The sequence below is a fragment of the Eretmochelys imbricata genome, chromosome 16 (genome assembly GCF_965152235.1).
Source record: "Eretmochelys imbricata isolate rEreImb1 chromosome 16, rEreImb1.hap1, whole genome shotgun sequence".
Classification (NCBI taxonomy): Eukaryota; Metazoa; Chordata; order Testudines; family Cheloniidae; genus Eretmochelys; species Eretmochelys imbricata.
Window position 1 is genome coordinate 9,103,955 of NC_135587.1, and position 20,845 is coordinate 9,124,799.

Below are 20,845 nucleotides of genomic sequence, written 5' to 3' on the forward strand. Positions count from 1 at the left end.
CCTTGACAGTTTTGTGCATGTGAATTCCTGTTGTAGTTTGTAAATGAATTTTATTTGAAGCTGAATATGTCTGAGTGTCTTAGGCTAAGCACAATAGCCACTTACTACCCTGATTCCATCACACGCTGATTCCTCAGTAGATGTTCACAGGCACCTTAAAATGGGGGTTCCACTAATAAGCACTTAGGGGATTTTAAAAACGTATGTGATTGATCAACTGGCCACTCACGCCTCTCTCAAGCTATTACAGCATATCACATAAACATGCTCCAGACCTTCAGAGCTTGGTGAGCTTGTGCAGTTGAAATCTCTGCAGGGATTGATTTCTGCACAGATGCGGTAGCTACAGTTTCACCGTTAACGATCTCTTTAGGCTATTCTTTCTTCCTGTTTGTGATCCATTTGGGAGTAATCCAGGAACTATCCTGAGCCAAAATGTCTCTTCCGTTGTACTACTTAACAATGTAAGGCGACACTTACGGGGAAAAGGTGGAAACTTCATAGACTGGCTAAGGCTTGAAGTCACTTCTTGCCCCAAGGGTATGTGTTTGATTGTAACCGTATCATGAGGCAAATTTAGATTTTGGGTGCCCAGAGTCCCCTTGAGGCTCAATTTCTTAAAGATTTTTGAACAGTGCCTGAAATCTAAGAATACACCCGAAAGCCATTTATAGCACATAACTCATCAATCTGCGTGACTCCATGGGATGCACTTCATGTATGGGCTAGAAGGTTGTAGCTTCATGTCTTGCACTAGCAACTGGGCTCCTACTTCCTGCTGCTTTCGCAGTGCCTCACTAAGGCAGGGCTGCTGTGTTAGAAGTGACACATTAAACCCCTTTCTGGTCATTATTCAGTCAACAGTTAAAGTGCTGGAAAACTTAAGTGCCCTGGATAATTTTCTCTCGTTCAAAATAGCTTCGACAGCCCAGTCAAACTCCCACTGAAGTCAATTACAAACCTCCCATAGACCTCAGTGGGGAAAAGGATGAGTCCATTATGTCCAAGCTGGTAGGTGTGCACTACGTAATGGTGACCACATTCAGTGCATTGCTGTTCTCTAAGGGCTGCAGGAAAGTACACAAACCATTCTATTCTGTTATGTTTCATTCTTATTAGAATTAATAGAAAACTTAATCACCATGAATCATTTAGAATATTTAATAAAGAAACAAGGAAAGAGTACAAAACTGCCTTTATTGCGCTGCTAATCTAAATGGAAACAAATTAAGTTGGGAACCATTGGAGTAGGCATAGTTCACCTGTGAAGTCCTGGTAACAGAATGGAATTGACATGATGATCTCTATATAGTGCACCTTCCAACTGGATCCCAAAGCACTTTACAAATGTTTTAGATCAGCCATACACACTTTGCTCATTGCTGAAGTGCAGCCACTTCTAAAGTGGAACTCAGCAGCTAGTTAACAGCAAAGTGCACCTTTCCACAACAGCTTAGATCTGGAAGTGAAGAGCACCAGGTTGAAACGAAACTGCAGGGAGATGGAATGGAATGTCCTAATTTGCAATCCGGCCAATGCAGAAAGGCTAATTTGCTTACTCTTGCAAGCGTTCCAGGGGGAATCCTTACCGCACATAGCTGGGACCTCAGTTTTATGTCTTGTTAACACAAACGGCACCGCCAGCCTCCCAAAGCCTCCAAACATCATTTGTACAGCAGCTAGCACAGTGGGGCCCTGGTCCATGGTTCTGACAAGCCGGCGCCACGACAATACAAAGAATACATAATAACAAGAGCCTCATGCTTGGATGCCGGTTCAGTCGGGCTCAGAGGAGAAAGAGTCACTACGGCTCTGTCTGCACTAGGAGCCAGGTGTGTGAGTCCCTGCTTGCGTACACGTACCTGCAGCAGCCCTCACGGAGCTGGTGCCAGCATAAGTAGCCGTGGGGCTGCACGACTGAGCTGTGCCGAGCACGTACCCGCTCGTTTCAGGTCGGTTTGTATTCGGCACAGCTCAGCCATGCCTCCGCTGCCGCTACCCAGGCTGCTGCAGCTATACGGCTGTTGAGACTCGTGTTAGCTCGAGTACGTGTACGTGAACAGGGCACTCGCACCCCGAGGCTGCAGTGTGGATGCATGAGTGTTCCCCAGAGAGCTTCCATGTAGAGACTGAACTGGCTTAGCTGAGAAGATCTGACAGGCATATCCTAAGGTGGCCTGGCTGCGGGGCATGGGTTTTCTCCCTGCTTTGGTCTTAAAGAGGGTTATAATCTCTGCTGTTCTCTCTCAGGGAAGCGCCGTGTGAGACAGAGGCTGGGGGTAGCGTGAGTGTCGTCCCAGTACATACCCTGCCCAGCACCTACTTGCAGAAAGTGCCTGAGCAGCCAGAAGATGCTGACAATGAGAAGAACGTGACACGGATGACTCAGCCACCACTGGACAAAACCGCCACTGTGAACATCCCCGTCACCATCACTGCGCCTCCCGGGGAGACCACTGTCATACCAAGTGAGTGCCCTGGACAGCCTGTTGGTCTCAATGGAAGTTGTAGACCGTGGGCCAGATTTTCAAAAACAGCTCTGTCCATTGGGTGTGGAGCTCTTTTGGAATCCCACCCCCTCTGGTGCCATTGCCACACTGTGTAGACGAGCCCTGACACTGACTTGGTGTGTTGATCTTGGGCAAGTCACTTGGGGCCTGATTCTTCAGAAGAGATGAGCACCCACAACTCCAGCTGAAGTCAGTGGGTGCTCACCACTTGCGAAAATCAAGCCCTTTAAGCCCTACTGCCTCCATGTCCCCAAATGAGAGAGAGGGAGAATACCTGCCTCAGAATGGTTGTGAGCCTTTAATTCATGAAATGTTTGTGAAGCACTTTGAGGACATCAGAGCACTACAGTGTGTTGTTAGTACCATCAGACTGGTTCTCCCCTCAGAGTGACTAGGACAAGCCCCATGTAACACATCAGCCGAAACATCACTATCAAGACGATTGAAACCAAGCAGCCTAAAGCGATGGTCACTTTTCTGTGGCGCAGCTGTCAGCCGTGCACACCGAAAGCTTTTCATTTATCCAAAGTGAGTGCTAGGGAAGGGACAGCGAGCAGAGCTTGATTTAAGCTTGTCACTCGACGTGTGCTCTAATTAGCGAGGACTGGCGTGCCATGTCTATGCACTTTCATTATGACTCAGATGAATGCGAAATTGGTGGTTCGTTATTTGTCCTTTTTGAGCTTACATCCTGGATACGACCATTACAAGGCCCCTTTCTGAAGCAGATGAGAAGGCTGCTTCCGTTTTCACTCTAAATACAGCTTTTTCTTTGTATTGTCTGATTTGTATCTTTAGGCCCCAAGTCTCTTCCCTGCTGCATCTGTGTAAAGGGGCGTGGAACGATCTCCTAGAAAAAACCTGTTGCACAGAACTTTATGTGCAGCCCTCCCCTGCTTGTGGTCCCTGGCTTGCAGGGAGGGAGCAGGGGCAGAAGGGGATGTTCTGGGAACATGACTGGAGAGCTCTTCCGAGCAAGTCGTCGTAACTTAGAGTAGCCCCTGGAGCTGCTGTAAATGGTGCTGGTAGCTGGGCCTGGAATACAGGAAATATAATTAGGCTTAAAGCAGTCTGGACTGTGCCTCTTAGGCCCCTGTTTGTACTCTTCCTCTTTGCTCTCTTGACCATATGAGATGTTCAGTAATTCTACTACATTCTGATACTGACGTCTCTTTCAGTCTCAGTCTCCCCTAGTTCTTTCTTCCCTTGTGACGTTGACGTATATCTGATTTGAGAATTAGTAAGGAATTTACTCAACATATTGTGGAAAAGGATTTAGGGGGTCTGTCATTTGTCCATGCTGAAATATCGATGCGGGGGGGGGGGGGGGGATAAAAGGTATAGCTTGGTGGGTAAACCATACAACTTCAGCTAAAACCTCAGCTAAAACGTCACAAGAGAATGTCTGTTTGGTCTTACGAACTGATTGGCCAGTGTATGCAGCAGCTATTTGGCTAAGAAAAGACCATGCAGCATAAACAGTGTCTCTAGTTCATGTTTTGGGCATCCAACTTCAGTAACAGTCCTAACACAGAGAAGTTCAGGCTTTTCGCAATCCCAGAATTATCAAAGCAAAGCTACAGCTTGCGTATTTGAGCCTTCCAGATCCATCCCCGCTGCTGGTTTATATCCCATGCATCGAAAGATTCAGGAGCAGGCTATCAGTTAGGCTCATTATCTCTAGCTGATTCTCTATCCTTACCTACTGGATTATAGAGATACCTGGTTGTTTGGGATCAAATTTCAATCCCCATTTTGTCAGACCCTTTATATAAAAAAAATAACCTTAACAGTTGCCTGCATTTGGGCATTTCCCAGTCATTTCTGAAATATTGCTTGTCAGTGAAGGAGTTAAGGAATAATTTATTTGTACTGTATATTATACTATAATAAATAACCATGCTATCAACAGACAGATAGTAGATTCATTACACTTAATCAACATGTTTGAAAGCTGCTTTTCTTTATTTTCTATATATCCAGTAGTTGAAGAACATTTGTGACTGGGATGTGTTTACATTTTTGACCTGTTTGATGCCTGTTTCCTTCAATTCACTTTGTAGTGAACAACGTTGAATTTGAAAGTAAAACGGAAGAGAAGAAAGATATGGAGATTGACGACTTGACGAAAAATGGACCTAAGCCAATCCTGCCTTATAGCTCCATGTTTATCTTAAGCCCTACGAACCCGTAAGTCGTCTCCTGCCACAGTGCCTTTCCTGTCTTGTGCGTGTGTGTGTGAATATGCCGAGAAAAATAATGTACCTTTACTAGATCTCTGTTTCGTCACATCCATTGGAAAACTAAGTATACAGCTTGACTGGCCTATGCACCACTTGAGTTGGGCTTTCCTGGGGTAATAAATTACCAATGGAAAAGAGAAAAAAAAATCCCGGGAGAAGTCTGAGCTTCTGATGGTCAAGTTCGTGAATATTTGTTCAGTGATCCATCAGTGGAGACTGTGAGCTCGCTGTTGTGGATTGCTCCTCTGAATTTCCAGTCTGACCAAGAGCACATACCTTTGTCAGCGATCTGTTTTGGAGGATGGAATGTCAGTAGAAGAAGAGGAGTTATGAGGAGCAAAGGGCTGAGGGAAAGTGTTCTTGAGACCAGCGAATGCAGCCAGGTTCCACAAACACCTTCCCCTGTCGGATGTGGTCCTCCTGCCAGCCCTGTAACCCCCACATCACCATAGAAGCTGAATTTCTGGGAAATTGCAAGTATTTCTTCATGAGCTGTGGCTGACTATAACATATAGGGTCTGTTGGGATTATAGCACTTTTGCTGTTTGTGGCATCTGTGTCTCATGGGTAGCTTTGCACTTTGTCTCTGCACATAGAGAATCGTGTCATTCCCAAGTGCCGCAGGACTAGACAGGTACAATCGTCATGAGCTGTAGGAGTTTTAGCATAACGGGCTGTGCGTCATTGCAAGCAGTAACTTGGGGCTGGGGCAGAGGTTAGGAATCTTTGCCGCCCCTGAGGATTGTTTGCACTATTTGTGATCATTTCTCTCTGGATTAAACCCTGATTAGATCTGTTTTTCACAGCTCTGGCCTATAACCACATTCACCAAGATCACCTGACCATGAGTGTGTGTGTAGCTGGAATACAGACTGCTGTTGAGTAGCCTATAGGAAATGAATTGAGGGCTCAGTCCACTTCCCACTGTCAGCATGGGCGTCTCTACTTTGAAAGAAACATCTGATTTCCCCTCTACATTTTCTGTGGTTTGTTCCTTCGGCCGTCATTAAGGCTTCATGGAGGGTTGTGGTGGCTGATTGAAAAGTCTGTGGAGATTTCTGTTTCTCAGAATGCTGTGAACACATTGTACTAGTTCTAACAGTAGCTTCAAATACAACAAAACGTCCTTTGATGAATGTGATAATACACAGTTAATGTGAAGGAAGAGTTTGATCTGATGTGCACACAGCATGGTACAAAAGAATGATGAACTTTCTGGGAACAAAAAAATGTTGGAATTATGGGGCTTGGATCCTGGCTGGCTTGATTTTAAACGTTATTCTGCCTCGAATACTTGGCCACCTGTTCTGCTTTGCATCAGCTGCGAGTTGACTGCCTGGAGTGAGTCTTAGGTTGTGAAACACCTGGTAACATGACTAAGCTGCAATAGCAGAAAGAATACAAAGTCCTGGGCTGAGAATGGGCTGCCTCTAGCCTAGTACAGACCTGTTAGAGTAGGACAGGTGTTCTCATCCTTTTTTCAGGTAACCCCCAAAACACACCCACTTTTTCTTCTGTTACCCCATCTCGCAGAAAGCTTTGAGCCCCATATTCCAGTATCCTTTGTGCTCTATTAATCCTCCCTCCCCTCACCCCCCAAGATAAAAAACAACCACCAAAGGTATAATACATAGTTCATGGGACCATATATGGGCAAAATAGGCATGAACATACAGGGCCATGTGGTGCCCAGCACTGTGAAGGTAAGCAAGATGAGTCGAGGCCACAAGATGCCGCCCATGAAGGAGCCAAATGCAATCCTATTGTGGAGCATGTCCGCTGATCCCTGCAAATGCTGTGGCTGGGGCTACTGGGAGGAGTAAGGATGAGATCGGCCAGACACAGGGAAAGAAAGCTTCACCCTCTGCAAGAGTAATGCAGCTGCCTGTGGAACATATGCTCCCCTGGAGACTCAGCCAGAATTCCTCCCGAGCTCTCCTGCTGCGGTGTGGTCCCTTAGTACCCCGCACAGCACATCCTAGCTGAAAAGGCGAGAATCTGGCTCTCAGTGTGTGTCAATGGGATGATTTCATCTGGTTACTGAGCCCCTTTACATTCAGAAAGTTACTTTCAATGTAAGAATGGCTAAAAACACATTGAAATGAAATGTGTCACAGTCAAATGATCAGAAGCACCCAAGGGTCTAGGGAAGGAAGATGAGGAAAACATGGTTTTTCTGGTCTGACACAGGTGATGGTTGGGTGTAGGTTCACATCTCTGGTTCTATTTCATGAAGCAGTTCCTTTCGATTTTTGAAGGGTGGGACATTTTTCCACAGTCTTAATTTCTAGATGATGATCTTTCCAAGCTCTGTTGTGCTGCACAAAGCATTTTTGAAAAATATAATTTAAATCGATGGTTTTTAAAGTACCAACAGTTTAAAAATGCACATACAGATTGAAAGTGATTGATAACATGCCAGTCATAGTTTACAAATATTTCTGCATCTCAGTACTTGTTATGAATGACAAATAACCAAAAATAACTACTTGTTATTTCTTTGATGAATCCAAGTTCAACATGTAAGTTAAAGTTACGAATGTTGTGGGTAATTTCACTTGTTTAGCACCCTGGAACACCAGGAGAGTTCTCCCTTATTGTAAGATACATACCTAGAGCTTGGAGAACCCTGTGAAACATTTCCATGACTAGAAAAGGAGGACTTGTGGCACCTTAGAGATGAACAAATTCATGTGAGCATAAGCTTTCGTGAGCTACAGCTCACTTCGTCAGATGCATGTAGCTCACGAAAGCTTATGCTCACATGAATTTGTTCATCTCTAAGGAGCCACAAGTCCTCCTTTTCTTTTTGTGAATACAGACTAACACGGCTGCTACTCTGAAACGTTTCCATGACTGTTATTTCAGTATTTTTTTCAGTATTTTTTCATAACAAGTTCACTTCCGTTGTTTTGTGCCCCTTTTACATTCACTATCCATTACTAATCTAGCAACAGGAATTACTAAAGTAAATACTTGCAAAAAGGGAATTTTAAAATCCACTATTCAAATATTTGCTAAAGGCAGATTTTGAACTGTACTTGAATTACATGCTCATGTCATAATTTAGGGCTGTTGGTTAGTTACATACATCATCCAATCTGGGAATAGAAACAACACCAAGTTTATTATTAACTAACCAACACCATGCAGATTTATAATTTTGCATATTTGCAATTAAACATTTGCAACTGAGTGCCAATCAAGAGTTATTTGCTGAAAGAATTTGTGAATAGTTTTGAATAATATAGAAATACCAGAGTTTCACAATTTTCTTGCAGATGATTCACAGTAAAAAGAGGCTAAATTTATCAAATAAATGATTGGTTATGAATTAGTTGCCCAGCTCTCAAATATTGTAGTAAAGAGCACGGTAGAGATGCCTGGAGAGAGAGAGAGAGAATAAAAACATTACATTGCAGTTATGAAACACTTTTCTCCGAGGATCTCAAAGCACATAGCAAACACTGAAGTCTGATTCTTCAGTCAAAGCAATTTCTTGCATGAGTAAGTACTACTATGGTCCTGACCCTGCATCATTCAAGTCTTTGGGAGTTTTGCCACTAAACTGAACAGGATCAAGTCAAGTCTTATGCATGCAGGGGACATTAGTGCACGGCAAGCTGGAGTGTGAACCTACAGCACAGTAGTTTGCCGTGCAGTAATGTCCTGTATGGACACTGCTACGGCTCATTGAAAGTTCCATAGTGCACTCTCACGTACTGCTGTTGGAAGTAGGAGGACGGCAAAGCGTGCTACAGAACTTTTAGTGCACTGTAGCAGTGCCCACGTGGGCCATTGCTGCACGTCAAGGTAGCGTGCTGTAGATTCATGCCCCTGGTAGCCGCACGCTAACGTCCCATCAAGTTCAGCCCTTAGTAAGATCTGCAAAATTGTGCCCCAGTAAGTTAAAGTTCTTGATAGTGCTGGGATATCCAATACCACTGTCACCACGAATGGATTAGTGAGGTGAAGAGAAGTGACTTGCCCAATGTCCCGCAGGAAGTTGGTGGTAGATCAAAGAATAAAGCCCAGTCATCATGACTCCTAGTTCCCCGCTATAACCATGATAAAATTCCCAAAGCTGATATTCTTGATGAGCAACGTGCTTGCTCCCCCCCCCCGCCCCAAGCCACCAGCACCGTGGTGCAGACACTGAGGGACAGTAGCCATGCCAGTGCTTCCATCTCCTTTGTTTTATTTTTTGGTTCTTTCAGAATCCGACGCCTGTTTCATTACATTGTGAACATGCGCTACTTTGAGATGGTCATCCTCATCGTCATAGCACTGAGCAGCATCGCCCTGGCTGCCGAAGACCCTGTCCAAGCTGAGTCTCCGAGGAACGATGTGAGTAGTGACCAAGGGAACCAGAATATTCTTGTTTTGCTTGTCTGGTAGGAGGTGTGGACGGCAGAACAACACAGATTTCAGCGTGTGGGGGTTCCATCCAGTGATATCAACATGTATGATCTAGTGGGTGACACTGGGCTTGGGAGTGCAAACCTGGGACCTTCGGGAAGTAAGATCTGCACCCCTGGCAGCCAAGTATAATACAAAGAGAAGATAAAAGCCACCAAATCTGGCTAGAATTGATGCTGGATAGGTATCAATTAGGGTGAGACTCACACTAGCATAATGACAGCTCTCAGATTTCATGTCTCCTTCTGAAAAGCATTGCAGACCCAGCATTGAACTTTTTACTTGCATGGCCTTCCAAAGTAGTGGCTAGTCATTTATACCAACAATCTGGTCTGTCAATTTCCCTTCCAAGAACACTGAGGTTCTCTGGCCATTTCCTCTGTTTGAACCCCATCCACCTTTGAGAACCTGTGTCTTATCTGTTGATTGATGCCAGCTGGATGGGACTGCCTTGGAAACCTGGAAAGGCTGTGCCTTCGCCAGCCGAAGGGATCACTGCTGAGCTGTGGGAGGCATTTCCACACTCCTGAGGGTGGAAAACACTTCCAGGGTATTTTCATCATCTGTAGTATAGAAAGCTTGAGACTGAAGCCAGACTTCAGAGTGGCTTCTTCTGAATGGTTTGGCACAACAGTAACCACTAGGACCAGCACAGGATGGATATTTTGTTTTTAAACAACTGCAGAAAAATACATTTAGGGCCCAGTTTTCAACAGGTTTCAAACCAGACTCTGAGCTTACAAATCCAAGTGATAATGCACACACAAATGGGCATCCACCTTATATCAACACACAAACCCCACAGCTGCAGTCACAGATTGGATGGTTGGGCACCTGTTGTGTTAGCAAATAGGTACCCATTGGGGTTCTTGGAAAGTATCTACTCCATGTCTTCCATATTTGGACCAGGGTACTCAGATGCTGTGTCAGCTAGGCACTAAAATGAAGATGATAACCAAACCTCTCCACTCGTCTCATGTGACTTTTGAGAATGAAAGCTATATTAACTTACGGGCCCAGGTTCAAATACTCTTGCTCTTCAGTAACACCTTACTCCATGAGTAGCCCTATTATCAAGGGTATCAGAGGAATCTGGCCCTAAATTATCAACAAATACAAACAGGGTCCAGCTGCCTGACTTGGTGCACAAACTGTGCACACGGAATGGACACAGTCATTTGCAAGTGTAAAAGTGGGCATACAAAACCAGAGACTGGGACTGAAAATTTCACCCTTAAAATCCAAAGCAGTTTACCAAGAAGATTATCTAACTTATAGGTGTGAACCGGCAGGTGTTTTACTTACTGAGGCCTAAGTTCAGGATTCTGCCTTTTCCTAACCCCTAAAACAAATCAGGGAGCTGTATTCCTCAGACCATAGGAATTGCCATAATGGATCAGATAAGGGAACCACCTCGTCTCATAGCCTATTTCCAATCTGGCCAGTTCCAGAGGTTTTGGGAAGGGTTCAGGAAACTTGTTAGTCAGAGGTTGGTTTATGCCCTAAACCGGGGGATTTATATCTCTACCTTACACTCCAGAGGCATTAGCAATGCTATCATCAACTATTGCAGAGGGAAGCACATTTGTACAAAGGTATTGTCAGGGAAGAATATTAGGAAAAGATTTTCAAATATTTTGATTTAAAATGTATTCACTTTGCTATTTTAAGCCGGCTGTAAACATGTGCACACAGATGATCTCTCACAGGTGCACATAAGCTTTCGGAAAGCCATTTCTTTTTTTAAAAAAATTCTGTTTCAGTTCCATGGAGGGGACTCAAATTTGTAGTTTAAACAACCTGAAAGCATCCCATGAAATGGGTATTATGCAGTGACGCTGGGGTAAATACGCCACTGCTGGAATTGACCTTCCATACACTCTTTTTGGGCAGATCATTTCAGTGATTCTGTACTTAGTCTCCTTTAAATACAGATTTCTCTTTCTGACTTAGGCGCTGAAGTATCTGGATTATATATTTACGGGTGTCTTTACCTTCGAGATGGTGATAAAGGTAAGAATATCACCATGGGTATTTCTTCAACTTTTCAGAGTCACTGTGGTATATTTTCAGGAGTCCAGAGCAAGAGATATGAACAGGGCAGAGACGCCTCTCATGTTTGTTGAAAAATATTGATAATAAGAAGTTCTACCCATTATGAACAGGGCTTGGAAACAGCTGCACACACCCGTACATCACACCAGCATCTTTCTGTAGCTACTGTCTTGTTCTCCAGAATCTCTGCTTTTGTCTTAAAAAAAAAAGTTTTTTTGCTGTTATGCTTGAGAAGAAAATCTCAAAAATGTGAATGGAGTGTGATGCAGAAATGTTAGCCTGAGTTTGCAGATACTCGGAATCCTAGTTCTGAGAAGTGTGAACAGCTCCATTCATCTCAATCAGGTGTAAACTCTGAGGCTCAGTGACGATAATTCAAAGGTCAACATTAACTATTTCATCCCACACACAGGAACAGAGAGGGAGGGGATCACAATCTACACAGTGTATTGTGAGAAATCTCTCATTTTGTTGCTGAAAACATTTGGGAGATATTGACACTGATGGGGTTCCAAACACAAATAGTTTATTACAGTTTGTTCTTCCTTGGACAGCTCTCTCTACCTATTACAGTCAGGTAGTTTGGCCCCAAGATAACTTCCAGCAGAGCTGCCTCTGTGGATGTTATTTAATTTAATTTTGTGTAGCTGGCAAAGGGCATAAGACCAGCACACTACAGTATGTATGTATTAAACAACGAGAAAATGAACAGTACAGGTGAATGTATATTTGAGAGAAGACCAAATTACAAGAAAGGATCCAAATTGCTCTATTCTCAGCATATGTGTTTATTGTACCAAACTACCACACAATGTGGCATAGGAAATGGCCAGGAAGTGGAAAATTAAGGGGATTGACAGTCATGGAGTTCACTGGCAAAGATATGTGTAAGGAAGCTTACAAAGCATCTGCTTGTGTAACCCACTCACCTCCTGGGTGTGGTATTCTGTCCCATCTAGTGGCACTGAGACCACTTAGAGAGAGAGTTCAATGAGTTTGCTCTACAGCCTTAGCTAACAGCCAGTTGGCTTTTAGCTCATGCGGTAGATGCTCATGCACTAAGTTCCAGAGGTCCTCGGTTCAGTCCCTGCTAGTGACCAGGGTCTGTCAGCATTACAATTGCACTGCTCCTGACTCAGAAGCACCATCATCTGCTTCTGAAATACTAACTTCTGTCACTAAATTACAACAGCAAACCTTCCTTTCCCCTGTTGAAAACCTGTCAAGAACAAAAACATCGCTACTGTGTAACTTTTGATGTAAAACTACTCAAGATAGTTAAGTCCCAGGAAGACTGTGAAGAGCTACAAAAGGATCTCTCAACACTGGGTAAATGGGCAACAAAATGGCAGATGAAATTCAGTGTTGATCAATGCAAAGTAATGCACATTGGAAAACATAATCCCAACTATACATATAAAATGATGGGGTCTATATTAGCTGTTACCACGCAAGAAAGAGATCTTGGAACCATTGTGGATAGTTCTCTGAAAACATCCACTCAGTGTGCAGTGGCAGTCAAAAAAGCAAACAGAATGTTGGGAATCATTAGGAAAGGGATAGATAATAAGACAGAAAATATCATATTGCCTCTATATAAATCCATGGTACGCCCACACTTTGAATACTGCTTGTAGATGTGATTGCCACATCTCAAAAAAATATATTGGAATTGGAAAAGGTTCAGAAAAGGGCAACAAAAATGATTAAGGGCATGGAATAGCTGCCATATGAGGAGAGATTAATAAGACTGGGACTTTTCAGCTTGGAAAAAAGACGACTAAAGGGGGATATAATTGAGGTCTATAAAATCATGCTGGTGTGGAGAAAGTAAATAAGGAAGTGTTATTTACTCCTTCTCATAACACAAGAATTAGGGGTCACCAAATGAAATTAATAGGCAGCAGGTTTAAAACAAACAAAAGGAAGTATTTTTCATACAACATGTAGTCAATCTGTGGAGCTCTTTGCCAGAGGATGTTGTGAAGGCCAAGACTATAACAGGTTTCAAAAAAGAACTAGATAAATCCACGGAGGATAGGTCTATCAATGGCTATTAGCCAGGATGGGCAGGGATGGTGTCCCTAGCCTCTGTTTGCCAGATGCTGGGAATGGGCTACAAGGAAAGGGTCACTTGATGATTATCTGTTCTGTTCATTCCCTCTGGGGCATCTGGCATTGGCCACTGTCGGAAGACAGGATATTGGGCTAAGATGGACCTCGTATGGCCGTTCTTCTATTTTAGAAGGAGGATTATGAAGGGACCTAAATCATTTGATCAAGGATATAGGGGTTCACTGCACTGTAGATAATACCTATCCCTGCTGCACGTCTGCATTTGGAGTTGATTCCTGTGTTTTTACATGTGTCATGTTAATTTGTTTTCTCTGAAGATGATTGACCTGGGGCTGCTGCTTCATCCGGGCTCCTATTTCCGTGACCTGTGGAACATCTTGGATTTTATTGTGGTCAGTGGGGCCCTGGTGGCATTTGCCTTCTCGTAAGTAACTTTTCTTTAGAATCTGAATTTCCGGGAAAGGAGAGAGGAGGGTGGACGTGACACTGAACTAGAGCCGTTTAAAGCTCAGTAGTTGTGGTTCCATTTCACAACAGGTTCCTGGGTTTCACAGCACCAGTTTTTTATTTTAAATGTTGGGTCAGAACAAACTTAAAACTTCAAGTGAAATTTTCATTTTCTTTCACCCAAAACTTAGGGGGAAAAGAACTTTCCATAATGTCAGCCTCAATTAATAAGCTGTTCTAGAGTTCATCGAAAGTTCACCCAGGTGTGTTTTGGTCCCAGCTGCCACTCACTCGAATCTGGACCCATGTTTGTGACTTATTGGCAAGTTTCTGGCAGCTCTGAATATTTTTAAGCTGCTCTGATTGAGAAAAAAATGATCACAGGAGATTGAGCCATTTCAGAAAATGCATTTTTTTCATCAGATAATGTATATCTTTTCATGGAAGTGTGCAAGTCTACCCTATATGTTACAGACATAGAACCATCTCTAAACAGACGGCCAGAGTAACTGATGTTCTGTAGTTGATTTGCCTAACTCTAACAATGCAAAACCACCATAAACTCATCTTAAAGTTAAGATAGCATTGTGGTTGTTTCGCATCACTGGAGCTACATGAAGTTGCCAGAGCATCCTGGTGAATCTGGCCTAGAATTTTTTCTTCTTCTGTAGTTTTTGAATTCCTTCTGTGTTATGTCCATGAAATCTACATTTTAGATCTTTTGTTCTAGTTCAATGGCAAATGCTTCAAAAAGCAAAACCCAAATCTAAGTTGATTTGACCTCAGTCACTGAGACTGTGAAAACAATAAGATGCGACAGTCATCTTTTCCCTCTTTCTCCAGGGAGAGAGTATTGGATGTAGGCTAGTGGAAAATTGTATTAAATCACAGAATTAGATCCTTTAATCCTCTAGATTTATTTTCAACAACATGATGGTGACAAGGACTTTCCCAGAAATGTTTAGATTACAGAATATGATCAAACTGTATCATTTGCCGCCATTAAATGAAGGTAGCAATGTTGACTAGCGTTTAGAGAAGGGGACTGCGAACTGGGAGGTCTGTGCTCTGTTCTGGACTTGGCTGCTAACGAGCTTGGTGATCTTATGGGCGAGTTGTTTGAGGCCCGGATTTTAAAAAATGAATTCTAGTTTTGGTTGCCCACTGCTTTGGGTACCCAATTTTAGGTACCGAGGGTTTGGTGTTCAGAAGGGCTGAGAACTCCTAACTCCAGTTGAGGTCAATCAGGCACTCCATACTTCTGATAATTAGGCCCTGGTTGTGTAAAGATGGGCACCAAAATTAGAGGCCACTTTTGAAAAACTGACCCTAAACCTCTCTATGCCTGTGTCTCCTGATCTGCAAAAATGGGTATAATAATACCTGTCAAGGTTTTATTTAGTAAGGCTTAGTTAATTAAGGCTTGTAAAAAAATTAGAGCCCCAGATGAAAAATGATCTAGAAGTGTTAAGTATTGTTAAACATAAATGTCATTTTCTGGGAAATAATGTCCATGTGTGTGGTCTACTGTAAATTCCTGATTCCCTCTCCAGTAAGAATTCACACTTCCAGGAGAGGTTGGGAGGAGAGGAATCTAGTGAGCTTGTCCAGTCAGAGAAACACTTGTGTGTTCTGAAGACCAATAATATCATTGGTCTTTAAAATATCTTCTCTTTGGTGAACGTGGGTCTCTGAAGGTAATGTAGAACATCAGCAGATTTGCAGAGCCTTTTATGTTGCTGGACAAATTGTTTCTGATGAAAGATTTATAGTTTCTGCTCCTTATGAGAGTGCATTGTATTCAGCATTTCTGTAGTTCAGCCTGGCACTGATATCTAATGGTATAATATCAGCCTCTACATGTTATTTGTACATCCTGGGGTTGTACTTCATGACAGCGTGTCTTGAATGACATGTGTGTAACATATGCTTTGAGTAAATGTTGAGAATAGGTTCATGGAAAGATTATAAAGGGAAGGGGGCAGGACTCTTAAACATGCACCCTTTTGGGAGACAATAATGACGGATGGGGAAACTGGGTTGGATAAAACAAGAACCATCCAAAGCCTTCCTCCAGAGTTGAACTGAATCCAACTTTTTTTGTAGTTTGGAAGAGTTGGAAGAATTTTCTATTTTTGCTGCTGCTGTTCTTGCTGTAGCTTCTATACTTCCGTATTCCAGCTGGGACTGTAAATGCTGAAATCCCATGAGAGAGACAATACTTTCAGGATTTCTGAGCTGATTGGGTGCAGGAAGTACCAGCAATCTTGGGAGAGCCTGTTCTTCAGAGAGTGCTAGTCCAATTTTGTTAACATAAGGGATTCGGACAGTTCAGATGAAATTTGGATAAACATTCAGGCTCCTGGGTACTTATCCAAACCAAAGGCCGGCTGACTGAACCTTGTGAGTTTTGTTTATCACTAGAAAAGAACTTGATTTGGTAAGTGAGATGGGTGATTTTGTTGTACCTCTGTAGGGGGTTTTTTGCTACTAAATGCTAGAGCACAAATGTAGGTAGAGCCTACAATAATCTTGTAAACATTCTCTGTTGCAGCCTTTACTGATTCCAGTCTGCAATAAGACAGCTCAATGACTACCTCTCAGCCAAACCCATTTAATTCACCAAATTCATTTTCTTGATCTACTGTTTGATAGTGATGATCTGTATTAAATTTTGCTAAATGGGCATGTCAAGTGGACACCAAGTCAAACCAGCCCATTCAGAAACATTGTCTCCTGGAATATTGTGACAGCTTGTTAATATGAGTCACTGCTGCAAGATTTTATACTATGCGCCAGTCCACCTTCTCCTGCTTATAGTTCTTCAGATTGTAACTCAATTTATTCTTTTCAAGGTGGGCCCCAAATAGATGCTTGTAAGCGATTTAATAATAACAAAAATTATATATCTTCTATATAGCAATACCTTTCAAACTGAAGCATCTCCCTGTGTTGATGATAAAAATTGGCCAACTTCAGGCATGAATTCTACTTGCTCAATCAAATGATGCTTATGAATGGGGGAAAAAATTAGAGATACACTCCGTGGGCATCAACAAAAAAAGTTTACCCCAGATGTGTAGAATTTTGCACAGCTTGTTTAAAGTGAATGAATTTACCACAATTTGCTGAACAATGAAAATTATTTCCTCCCAAAGTGACAATGAAGTATAGCAATACTGTCTGTTTCTCAGTAGAAGGATTACTCCGACACCAGCGAGGATGTGTGTGTATATGTCACATATCAAATCTATTACTTACTTCCTTATTTATTTTATGAGCATTGAGTTTGGGGGGAGGGAGGAAGGGAGCACATATCTCTTTGTACATTGGGTATACTGTATAGACCTCTGTTTCTGTTTGTCATTGACTCTGTGCTCTTTCTTTGTCTTCCTGTTGCTGGAATCTCTCTCTAGGAGTTTCATGGGGTAATGCATTATTGCTCTCTTGCTGCATTGTTATGCCTGTGAACTGTGTGTATTCTCAGCAGAGTATACGCACTCGCCTGTGGAAATGATCCATGTTACACCCATTGACTCCTTTGTCCCTTCACTACCCATTGTTCAATGACATCCCCTTCCTCTTAACAGCTCTCATTTGTGCCTGATTACTTTAGCCAGAAGAATAAACCCAGGTTGCAGTTCCTATGTTTAGCAAAAGTCACAGATTGAAATAAGCAAATTTATATGTATCCAGCTACAGTGTGAAATATTTGGGGGAGTGACTTATTGGGACTAGCCTTGATGTGTGATATAAGTTTGCATGAAAAATAATAAACAACTACTCGGCATAAGAGTAGCAGGGTTTAGTCTCATGTAGGAGGTTGCACGTGCAAACTCCATTAGTGGTAATGGAAGTTTCATGCACAAGTTTCTGCGTTCTTAAGAATCAAACCCCGCATGAATTCTGGCCCTATGCAACTGACAATAGAGAAAGCTCTCTGACATGAAAACTGAGTGATGTGGAGTTTTGAGGGCACTACAAAAGAAAGATGTTGCAAGAGTGACCTTTAACCATTTTGCCAGGGGATCTCAGTTATGTCTGTGGGACAAAGGAGCTGCCTTTTCAGGACCACGGAGAGCTCCTTCTGCCAGAAGACAGACTGTGCCATCTCCTTTTCTGGCTTTCTAGAGTAAGAAAAGAGGGCAGGAATTCTCCTCAATCTCTCTGCAGAGGAAGATGAAGAGACAGAATGAAAGGGACAGGAGTTCTGTGATACAATCCAAGAAGTAGGATGCTTTCTTCTTTCTTCCCTTTTAGAAGCTGGATCAGTTAGGCCCTGGGTAGAATCACACTCAGGAAGAACTGTGACCTCATTTGCTCTTAAGCGGAGGAGTTCACGTTCTACCTTTGGGATTTCAGGCGATCACAGGAGACAGTGGCTCCACCCCTCCATGAATATTTGATGATAAGACTTTAAGAGCCCTGTGTACATTAAATCAGAGCTGCTGGCAGGAGCAACAGAAACTAGAAGCTTCCATTTGAAAGATCTATCAATTTTTTAACAGATCATTTGTTTATTTAAAAAAAATAACTTATGAGGTCTCTTTTGTTATTTTTAATAGTTTAAATGTATGAGCAACTCTTTACTACAAGACAATCAGAGCTGGCCTGATGCAACCAGTATTGGCCTAACACAAAGACACAGGCCAGTTTCTTTTTCCTTTTTATTTTTTTTCATGACTTTTTTTTTTTTTTAGATTTTTGGGTTTCTATTTTCTGTCCATTTTCTATCATACTCTGCTGTTCTACAAAATTCATAGTACAGTGAAGATCAACTCCCCCTCTTCTTTCTCTCACACCCACAGTGTGTTTGGACAGGGAATACTGGACAGTGAAATGCATCCTGGTGTATATCCATTAACTGAATTGTAGTACATCTGACCCTTTCAGTTTGTTTTCTAGCCTTGTACTAGGGCACTTTGCAAATCAAATTTTGAAAAGCCCCCCTTTTAAAAACAAACCCTCTTGTCCTTGTACAGATAGCTAGTTAGTGGAGCTGACAAAAAGGGGTATGTCTCATCAAGATGTCACTTGCATTGATCCATCGCATACAGTCCTGGACCCTTTAAAATTCCACCTCTCCTGTAGGAAGAGCCTTATTTTTTTAACTGGAAATCAGGGTGGGTTTTTCCAAAGCATCTACATGACTTTCAATGGAGCTCATGCCCTTAATTCATTCAGGTGCTTTTGAAAAGCCCACCCTCATTGTTATTGACTGAGCTCCTCCTAACACACAGGAAGAGTTTTAAATCTTGAAATCCTTTATTAGAAATTCAGCATGCCTCCCGTTCTCATCATAGAATGGTTTTGAAGTATATCCCCTACATCAAGAAGACTGGTGGCTATGCTTGTGGGGGGGGGAAGGGGTGTCACCATACTTGTTCATTAAGCCCCATGTCTGTTAATCTTCTACCCCTCCACAGGAACACAGTCACTTAATATTTGGTTATCAATTGGTTGTAGATGAAGCCTGCTCGATTTCCAGTTTGCAGTAATATCTCTCCCTCCTGAGGTTTGTGATCACTGTTCTACAGACAAAGCCTCCCTCTCCCAGATCAGCCATCCAACAGCTTCCCTCTGTACAAAGTACAGTTTCAGATTTTAAACATTGCCCCTTATTCATTGTAATAAGAAATTCTGCCCGTTCCAAGAGGGCTCCTGAACATGGCTGTGTAACTGCAAGATTCACGGCCTCAGACATCAGTGGATTTCTAGTTTGCCGGAGTTCATATTTTGTGCTGTTTTAGAGACAGTTCACCCCATGAGAAGCCCTCCCTGATTGCCTGTATTTTATTATTTCCCAGCTATATCAAGACCTGTAGAAACAGATCCATCTGTTTCCTGTGCTTCGTAGTGTGGGTGGGCTGCCAAAAGCCAGTTCTTGTTTCTATATACTGAGAGCATCAGATTTTTGTTTGCAGAGATTAGCATTGTATAGATCACACCCACAGGTACCTAATAGCTCTTCTCTTTTCACAAGACGTTTGAATCTCATTTTGTTTGCTGTTCGCACATCCTGTTTCAAAAAACAAAATTGGGCTGTGAAATTAGTTGTTTTTCTTTTTGATTCTCTCTTCTGTCTAAGGGCTCTGTCTTCCAAATAGAAAAGAAGGATGAGCAGTTAAGTCCCTGTGAGTATTTTTTTGTGCTTGTATGCCTGAAGAGGGAAACTCAGCAGAAGGATGTGAACAGTTTCCTCCTGGTTATGCTGGCAGAGATGGCCATCATACACTGGCTGTAACATCATCTTCGCTTGCTAGCATCTGGTGATGTAAAAATACATAAAGAGATCCAAAAATACTGTTTAAAACCTTTGGGCCTGAGTCTCATTTACACTAAAGACACTTCCCTGACAGTATAAAGGGGCCTAAAGTGAGAGTAAATTACAGTCATGCTCATTTTAAGGTCTCTTTACACTGCCAGAGCCGTATAAAGGGGTCTTAGTGTAAATGGGAATCACGGCCTTTATTTTAGATGGCTGATAATTCTTAATGTAACATTAACCCATATTCAAAATTCAAAACACATTTAGGCCCTTTTGGTGTTGGTGATCTTAACTTTTGCCTTCAGTGGTTAAAGTATCAACTAATAATACTGAATTATATTCTAATCCCTCCAAGAGACCCTTGCAGTAGGCCAGGGAGAACAACTGCCCATTTGCCACTCCTTCCTTCAGTGCCCACAAAGCCAGGTTAGGAAAGCATTAGCCCACTGCAGATGAGCTTTCGTGTCTTTTCTGAAGGCCAGCCCTCTGTATTGAAGACAAAAGAGGCTCCGGCTTGCTTCATTTCCTGCAAACTGGTTATGAATCTCAGACACCTGGCAACTCACCAGTGCAGACCTCAGCTGAGTGGCGTTTGGCTACACCTTGCTAATGTCGATCTGCCCCTCAGAATCTCTGCTTCCTTCAGAAATGAGTGCACTGTTATCCCTGTAACCACAGAAATGAGGCCCTCCTGGCAGCAATCTGAGTTGTATGTCGAATCCCTGCCTCCTCTCACATTACATTTCCGTGTCCTCAGACATCCTGCAAGAAGCAAAATAAAAACCTTCTCCTGATCCCATTGAACTAAAGGAATTGTGCCATTGACA

The 20,845-nt window shown here is 42.6% G+C and overlaps 1 protein-coding gene across 1 annotated transcript in view; it reads left to right on the forward strand.

Annotated features, from left to right (window-relative positions):
* CACNA1B (calcium voltage-gated channel subunit alpha1 B) overlaps nt 1-20,845 on the forward strand; it is a 475,550-nt gene that overhangs the window by 363,857 nt on the left and 90,848 nt on the right. The window contains exons 22-27 of the mRNA XM_077835554.1: nt 2,251-2,468; nt 4,574-4,700; nt 8,971-9,100; nt 11,126-11,185; nt 13,621-13,727; nt 17,167-17,178. Coding sequence (XP_077691680.1) covers nt 2,251-2,468; nt 4,574-4,700; nt 8,971-9,100; nt 11,126-11,185; nt 13,621-13,727; nt 17,167-17,178 — 654 coding nt within the window. The remainder of the gene's footprint in view (nt 1-2,250; nt 2,469-4,573; nt 4,701-8,970; nt 9,101-11,125; nt 11,186-13,620; nt 13,728-17,166; nt 17,179-20,845) is intronic.